Source organism: Gavialis gangeticus, unplaced genomic scaffold (genome assembly GCF_001723915.1).
Source record: "Gavialis gangeticus isolate Ggan-Ray unplaced genomic scaffold, GavGan_comp1, whole genome shotgun sequence".
NCBI classification, from domain to species: Eukaryota; Metazoa; Chordata; order Crocodylia; family Gavialidae; genus Gavialis; species Gavialis gangeticus.
This window is the reverse complement of record NW_017729027.1, coordinates 36,336,302-36,345,037: the sequence shown is the minus strand read 5'-3', so window position 1 is coordinate 36,345,037 and position 8,736 is coordinate 36,336,302. Positions and strand designations below refer to the sequence as shown.

General features: G+C 37.7%; 1 protein-coding gene across 1 annotated transcript in view; it reads left to right on the top strand.

Moving 5' to 3' along the window:
* Positions 1–8,736, top strand: part of MLIP (muscular LMNA interacting protein) — a 303,596-nt gene that overhangs the window by 242,710 nt on the left and 52,150 nt on the right. Inside the window, exons 11-12 of the mRNA XM_019520562.1 lie at positions 2,455–2,580; positions 8,177–8,365. Of these exons, the coding sequence (XP_019376107.1) occupies positions 2,455–2,580; positions 8,177–8,365 (315 nt within the window). The remainder of the gene's footprint in view (positions 1–2,454; positions 2,581–8,176; positions 8,366–8,736) is intronic.

Genomic DNA, 8,736 nt, shown 5'->3' with positions numbered 1-8,736 from the left:
GTTATCTACTATAAGCTGAGATCATTGTCAGCTAAAACTCTTTAGCAGCCTTTTTGTTGAAAGGCACAATCATGCCCATCCTTTGTATCTGGGACTTGAAAATTAGCAGGGACTGGGGGTTTTTTGCAGGGGAAAAAATTTTTGCTGTTCCCATTAAAACCCACCCAAGTTACAGTTCTTAGAAAAACTGTGGTTAGCCTGTGACAAGCAGAAATTTTGAGTCTTGGAGCTAAATTCCTTGAAGATTCTGTTTGCATTAAGCATGCCAATGTGTGGAGCGAAGCAGGACTTTCTGTGCAGCTGCAACTGCATGCTCCTGTAGGAGACTGGGCTTTGGCATGTCAAGTGGGAGCAAGAACCTTTTATCTTCCGTGCTCTTATTGTTACCGTTATTGTGTCCAAGCAGTGTTAAAGAAGCAGCCTAATTCTCACCTCAGTGACTAGAGATCAGGGCTGAATGAATGAGATGGGGGAGAGATGAAAGCAAGAGCCAGGAAGAGGGGAAACTGAGACTGACTGGGCAAAGAGACTAGGGTCAGGAGCCAGGCACTTGATGGTGTGCTAGAAATGTCTGGAAAAATGTGACAGGGGCTGGGAGTGAGAAGGGACAAGGATAGGAAGTCAAGAGGGCTTTCTAGACATACTGGGACTGGGATTAGATGACTGATTAATGGAGACTGGAGTAGTTGAGGCCAATAGGATGGGCATGGTACCAGAGTGGGAAAGAGGCAAGACTGAGATTGGGACAGTGTAGGGCAAATAAATGCACAAGCAGCCTTAATTCTAGTGTTTCCTAACTTTTGAGAGCTTGACTTTGCCCCACCGGTACATGTGTGAACAGTGAAACTTTTAAAACTATTTTAACCTATGGATTTTGGTTTTGGTTTTTTTGGGGGGGAGGGTGGAAGAGAGAAACATAAAAAAGAACTTTTTCTCTTTCTTTTTTATGTACAGACAACTCTGTGTTTGTTAGAAAAGGCAAGTTTGAAGAATTGTTCTTTGAACCGAAGTTGGGGAACTTTGTGTTTTTTCTTAGTTCCTGGGTGAATTCACTGTACAGTCCAAGACCAGTTCCTGAGAACAGTTAATCTCTAGACCTGATGGCATTTACCCACAAGGATGGAAGAATTACTCCTTCATCTTGGATTCCTAGATGATTTTATTTTAGCTACTATGTACCCTGCAGTTTTGACTCTTCCTTTCTGTTTGGATCATCATATGATAATTCTGGCCAAATTGAAATGGAGATAGTGGAGCCCAAACATTAGGAATGGGCAACAGTCAAGCCTTTGTGGAGGAGCTGGTCAGCAATTTTGACAAAAAGGCTTTTGCCAGAAAATCAAAACTTTTCACAGAAGCATATTTATCAGGCACTCCTGTGGGAGTTTGAGCTTCAGATCTGCCCAATTCAGAGCAGGGTTTTCAACCCATGCTTCCTAACTGCTAGGGTAAAGTCCTGCCCCTTGGACCGCTGATTAGTCTGTTGTGGCTTTCTGTCTGTCTCTGTGTTATGGTGCGAAACCAGATTTCAGTTGTTTTCATGGTCAGGAGTCTTGTTTTGCAGCCAGGAACCCCACCTTGGGAAGCGTGTGAATATCCCTTTCCACTCATTTCTTTCTTCATTTCTCCCCTATGATTGAAGAGTGAATATATTGCATTATTAGCAATGAGAGTTCTAATTACATCTGTGCCAATGGAAGCTAAGATTCCGTTATTCGTCTGCTTTAAATTCATATCTGGTATGTTTGGATATCTCACATGATATTTGTCTGGAATTTAAGTTTTGGCTTACTAAAAAGTGCTTTATTTCCATATGGTAGTGCCTGGGTATCAGTAAAGATACCTACATCACCAGTTGGCCTTTTTGTTGTTTATTTTTCAGTTGCCTTTTTGAAAACTTCAGAATGGAATTTGCTATGTGTAAAGAGATGTGGCTGTGCATAAACTGTGACTTGATTAAGTCATTAGGATGCAGTTGAACAGCTAGCAAAAGGTTGCACAGACAACAGTTTGACAGGCTAGCTTCTATTTTTGTGTTGATAACAAATGGATCTTAATGAAGAGGTTTCTGTGCTACAAAAATAGTTGATGTCACATTTTTTCTGTATTTTGAAATAAAATACAAGGCCAGTCAATAAGAAAATGGAATCATTTTTGTGATTGAATCTTTTAAATGAAATCTTTGAAATATAATAGCTTCTACAGTACTAGAACTGGTCTAGCTAGTAAATATCATCTAGAGAGAAATACTTAACTGTGTTGGTCTGAAGTTGAAGATAAGGCAGGGTGGCACTTCAGAAACTAGCAGGGTACCACCATGTTTGACTTCTGACAAACATGGCTAACTACCTTTCTCTACTCCTGAATGCTTAACCAAATAGGATCTATAGATTATTGTTACTTAAATTTTATTAATCTCTGTCTTTTTCTTCCCATGACTTGCTGTGGTTCTAGACAAAACCTGGTGTCATTCGTCCAGCACCAGTGAAAACAAAAATCTTGTTAAAAAAAGAGGAACCATATCAACCGAATCCTTTCAAAAAATATCTTGAAGAAAGCAGAGACCCAGATATTGAACAGGTAAGTTTTCTAATTAAACATCACTCTCAAGGGGCTTTGGTGGTTGTCATTCCCATGTAAGCTGAGTAATTGAATCTTGATCTATTATTTTGGACAAATTCTTTTATTTTCAGAAAAGAAATAGTAAAGAATTGGGTGAAATCCAATATAGGATCTAGGCACCTAACTCCCAGTGTGAACCCAAAGCCAGAGCTGGGTAGCAAGGTTGCTCATACAGTGGAATCCAGAACCTACCATTCTTTCTGCGAGAGTTCATGCCAGGCAGACTCTTCTGGGCATGCATTCTGCCCCCGAGCTCTGGCTAGACAAGGGACAGGTGGGGCTAGCCTGTTTTCTGGAGCAGAGAGCCCAACCCAGGGCTGCAAAGCATCTGGGATGCTGGGGAACTCTGTTTTAACTTAAACCAGGAAGGGGTGTGGGACAGGGGTGTGGGACAGACATTGCATAAACAAACCAGTTTGACGCAAATCAGTTAAGTCTGATACTACATTCAACCAGGTTTATCTTAAACCAGCCATTTTGAGACTGGTTTATATGCACTGAATTTATGTTCTGTTACAGGTTTAAACCAGTTTCTGATCACTTAAACAGGTTTATGTGTAACATCTGTCCCTAGCCCAGGAGCCTAAGGAACTGTAGAAGCAAACATGTAGTTTCCTCATGAGTTCACATACTGCCATGTTTGATGCCCAATGAGCAGACATTTTAGATCTTAACACAATCCTGCCTAAATCTTGATTTGTGCACATTAGGGTTTTATTGGATCTAGCTCACTGGCACCATTTGCATTTCCCTCTTTTTTTTTTTTACTTAAATAGTTTACTATTAAAACTGAACCAATTTAGATGATGTATTATTTTTGTCTGATTTGGCATTTGGATAAGGAAGTACAGACTTGTATTACATAAAACTGTGATCATAGTTATTCTGAAATATCTGTATATCATCCTTTTTTAATCATATTAGGACTGTGTGTTTTTGACCATCAACAGTAGAGATAGCCAGTGCAGTACTGTATCTTGTTGCAATGTATAATATAAAAAAATTATATACGGTGCAGTATGGGCAGTTACTGTCCTTCCAAAAGGAAGTACTAAAGCCAAGTGAAGTAATAACATTGCCATAGGGCAATGTATAGATGAATCCTTATAGCACATCACATACAATATTATAGAACAATAATTGACATTAGGGTGGTTATATCTGGGGATTAGGTGCCAAGTCCTCTCTTCTAAAGAGGCACTAAAATCTAGCGCTACACAGACAGGATTTGGAGCCCATTGATATTACAAATACATTTAGTGTTCATTTACACCAAGGCATCTTTATTGGGAAGGTCAATGGAATTAGCCTAATGGGGAGGAATGAAAGAATTAAAATAAAAATCACATACGTTGAGTTACTCTGAGACTGTTTATCCACAACTAACAAATGCCTCAGAAAGAATACTTAATCATTATGAAGTGGTCTTAAGGATATTACTCTAAGTGATATGTTTGATAATGGAAGCAAAAATTGCTTTTAAATCATCATAATAAAAATGTTATAATCACTTCATCATACATCATCATGCACCTTTTGACCTCCTACAGCATCATCTTTTCTAAACCCTTGGGGAGGTTGGGGTTGACATTATGCACTGAATGAGAAATATTGTTCAAGAAAAATCCAATGAGGTCATGATGAACAGGTGTAATTTAAACGTAAATTAATCAGTTTGCTGAAGGCAAGCTCATCCTTGATTTAAAGCAGCCCAACCTAGTGTCTGTCTAACCTCCCCTTGAAAATTTCCAGTGATGGACATTCCCTGGGTAGCCTGTTCCAATTCCTGACCACCCTCAGAGTCAGAAAGTTCTTTCTAATACCCAACATAAATTTCCTCTGCTGCAACTTTTTCCTAGTCTTGTAGTCAATCTATAATTGCCCTTCAGGTATTTGAAAACTGTTATCAGAACACCTTCAGTTTTCTATTGTCCAGATTAAATAAACCTAATTCTTTCAGGCTTTCCTTGTAAATTATGTTTTCCAGGCACCAAACCTTTTTTTTTTTTTTCTTTTGCTCGTTGCCAGACTCTTTCCAATCTGTTCACACCTTTCTTGAAATGTGGCCCCAAAACTAGACACAGTTCTTTAGGCGAGATCTCACCAGTGCTGAACAGAGTAAAAGAATCACTTCTCCTGATATGCAAGACAGTCCTGTTAATACAATCCAGTAGACTGGGTTGTCTTTTGTTTGCAACAAGAGCATGCTGTTAGAGTCTAATATTCAGCTTATGGTCTATTATAACCTTTTGGTCCTTCTCTGCAGTACTGCTACCTTGCTAGTTATTTTTCAGTCTCTATTTGTGCATGCAGTTATTCCATCCCAAGCGCAGGACTTCACATTTGTGTTTGTTGAATTTCATCTGATTGATTGTGGATGATTTCTCTAGTTTATCCATGTTATTCTGGATCCTAGTCCTTCCCTCCAGAGTGTCTGCAATTCCATGCAATTTGGTGTCATCTACATATTATTTAAGCATGCACTTAATCCCAAGTCATTAATATTAAATAATGCCAACCCCAGAACAAACCCCTGGGGAACCCTGCTTGATACCTTCTCCCAACTAGTCATTGAGCTATTAATGACTACTTGCTGAACATGATTGTCCATCCAGTTATACAACCACCTTACAGTATTTTCATCTAGTCTGCATAATTGTCCATAATGTATTAATTTGCTGTGGGAGATGGTGTCAAAAGCCTTGTTAAAGTCAAGGTATAAAACATCCACTACTGTCTCCTCCCCCCACTTCCTGTAGACAGAGCCTGTCACTTTATCATAGAAGGAAGTCAGACACAACTTGCTCTTGGTGAATCAGTGCTGGCTATTCCTGATCATTTTATTTTCCTCTAGTGCTTCATAAAAAATTCCTTGAGGACCTGCTCCATGATCTTTTCTGGGATTCAAGTCAGAAGGATTAGGCACTATTTTTGCCATTTTCCAATCATCAAGAAAGGTGCCCAACCTCCATGAATTTTTAAAAAGTATGGCTCATGGCTCTAAAGTTTCCTCAGGCAATTCCTTCAGCATAGTAGGGTGTATTCCCTCTGGCCCCGCCAACTTGAAAGCATCCACCTTCTCTAAGTAATCTCTAATCTATTCTTCCATGACTCTAGGCTATCTTATCTCCTTCCCTATCTTTGCTGCCAACTCCACTCATCTGATAGCTGACCCTACCCATGAATTTCATCTTGTGTGGCACAGTATTCTTGATAAAGTAAAGAAATTCTGTATCTTAAAACAAAGACAGGCTGGATTTTGTTTTTGTCTCTTGCATTTTTCTGACATTGAAGATTGGCCATGTTGACTAAATTAATTTATGGCATTTTAGTAAATTGTATACTTATATAAATTCTATTTGTGATGATGCTGTATTTTGTTGTGTACATACCTCCATCTGTTGATAGGCTTGTTATAAGTACAAAAAAAAGGAAGTGTCACACTTACCAATTTTTATTTTTGTTCCAAAACTATAAAATGATTTCCTAGGTTTAAATGATATAACTATAATGTTCAGAAGCATCCAGTGTAGCCTACTATTGACAGTAGGAATTGTCAGACCACTGCTAAGCATACATATAGAATATACTTGTCTTGAAAGTCAAGGATTTCTATGATGATTGAGTGCATCTGGTTTCAAAGATAAGATGGCACAGTATCATTAATAGATCTCCAACTGACATAGGATCATAGAAAAATAGGGATGGAAGGGAGCTCATGAGGTCATCTAGGCCAGGCCTTTGTCAAGACATATTACTTGGGAAATATTTTGAGTTATTTATCCCCACCTCCCATGACTTTTAGTGAGAGATTTAGTATTTTTTCATCCTACATAAGAACAAAAAACAAATTATATCTGTATGCAATCTTTTGCAGATCTCTAACTGATATCTGTTTAGAGTAGTATTACTGAAATTTTGGGAAAGTAATAAAACAGTGCAAAAATCTGACTGTTATAACAAGAGCCAGAATAAGACTCTGCTAAAGAACAAATATTTTTTTCATTTAATAAATAGGCTTTTGACTGACAAAAGGAAAAGTTTATTTCATAATAAATATATTTTATTTCTTCATGTAAAAAGAGTTTTTGGTATATTTTAAAATGATTCAAATAAATATGTGTCATGAATTGTGAAATATAAATTTGTTGTAAAAGGCTTATAATTTTTTCAGTGATATTTATCTATAAAGTCTTGCTCTAGTGAGAAACACCATGCATTAATTAGGTTCTGCTCAAATAGATTAATGAGTTTATCAGAAAGAAACGGATTTTATTTTTATAGAGAAAGGAAAAGAAGACCAGGGATGATGGAGAATAGTGACTAAGTGCCACAGCAGAAGCTGGTGTAAATTGGCATAATTCCATGGAAATCATAGGATAACTTATTAATCGGAAGAGTAATTCTACAAAGTTTTCAGACACATATCTATGGGGATATTCTTTGTAGATGTTTTTGGGAATATCCAAGTTTAGCCAAATACGTAACAATATTACTACTATGACTCCATTTACCATAATGGACTAAATCCCAAACACTTAATCTTTAAAATACTTGAATTTTTAAAAAAATTCAATACTTAAATATATTTAGTGGATAATTCTTTGATCTAAAGACCTTATCTAAGTAGACCACTTGACCAACTCATCTTTTTTCTTCCCAATGGCTACTACTATAATATTGTTGAAAGTCAAAAGGGGAATACAAAATCTAAATGCTTCCTTCACATTTTTTATGGATGACCCTCCTCTCAGTGCTCCTATCAATCAAGCCTTTGATTTCTTTTTTCAGTCAACTTCTTTTTAGATAGCCAGTGATGATATTTCTTTGCTTAGACTCTCTGACTCAAGTTTCCTTGCTTATGTGAGATGGAATCCTGCAAGATTATGCATGATATAATTACAAATTTTTACTGCCTTTGTCCTTCCTCCTTTATCATAGAAATCAGAGTTTTAGAAGTAGCTAATCACTTTTTAAGTAGCACCATCATTCAATTTGTTTTCCTAGTTTTAGTATTCTTCTCCTCTTACAAACTTACCATCTCTCCAGAGTCATGCTGCCATCATTCTCCTACACCTAGATGACATTCATTTTGAAACCTTTGTTATGAACACAGGGGAAATTTGTCCCAGGGGAAATTTATCCTTGGTTAAAGTGCAGTTGTTCAGATGTCCATGTCCTTTGTCCTGGGTTAAATCCTAAAAAGATTCATGGAATTATATGTACTAATATTTTGTCCCAGGGCATTGCAAAGTATGTCTGAACAGTTATCCTGGGATTGCATAACTGAATCAGTGGCAGAAAAGCAGTGGTGCATTCAGCCTTCACTAAACCACAATTAGAAGGTTGATATGTGTACATGCCAATCCCACAATTTTTCGTCTTATCTTTCCTCTTTCATTCTAATAGGCTAACCTTTGTCTACCCTAGGAGGGTTTACCAATACAGCTCTGCCAGTGCATTTTTCTAATGTAAGCAAGGCCTGAGAAGAGAGTGAAAGTTTCTATACAAGGCTTTCCCCTGCCCCCCACTAACAAAGTTCTCTTTTCTCTAGGACACTGCTCCCTGCCACCTTCTGTATCTGACTAAACCGATCCCTCCAACTCAGTCCCCATTACATCCACAGTCTATCTCCCATGCTGACTCTCTAATCCCTGGACCCTTCAGTCATTTGTCTTGCATCCTATGTGAAGTTCCTGAGAATTCTTATAGTCCTTACAGTCACAACAGTTTGTATAATAAGGTGAGCATTCTCTGTTTTCATGTGTAATACTGATATGATTAATACAACTTTTTTAATGTTAAAAATAAACTTAAAAGTAGATGGAATTCAATAGTGGCTTTTTAAGTCACTTTCCTAGTGGGATCCCTGAGAGATATGTGCCTCAGGTACAATACCACCTGGAGTTAGTAGACATAATATCTGCATCATTACCTTTCCATACACTAGAACTTGTATTGTCCACTCCACCAAAGGTTGTTTTTGCAAATGTGTGTAATGAACAGGATAATGGTCTTCTTCTTTCTCCATCATTTCTGAGGTTTCTAGTTCTCTGTAGGTGCAAGAACCTCACAGTTCTTGCATTCATGGAGTGCGGCCCAAATCCTCTAAAC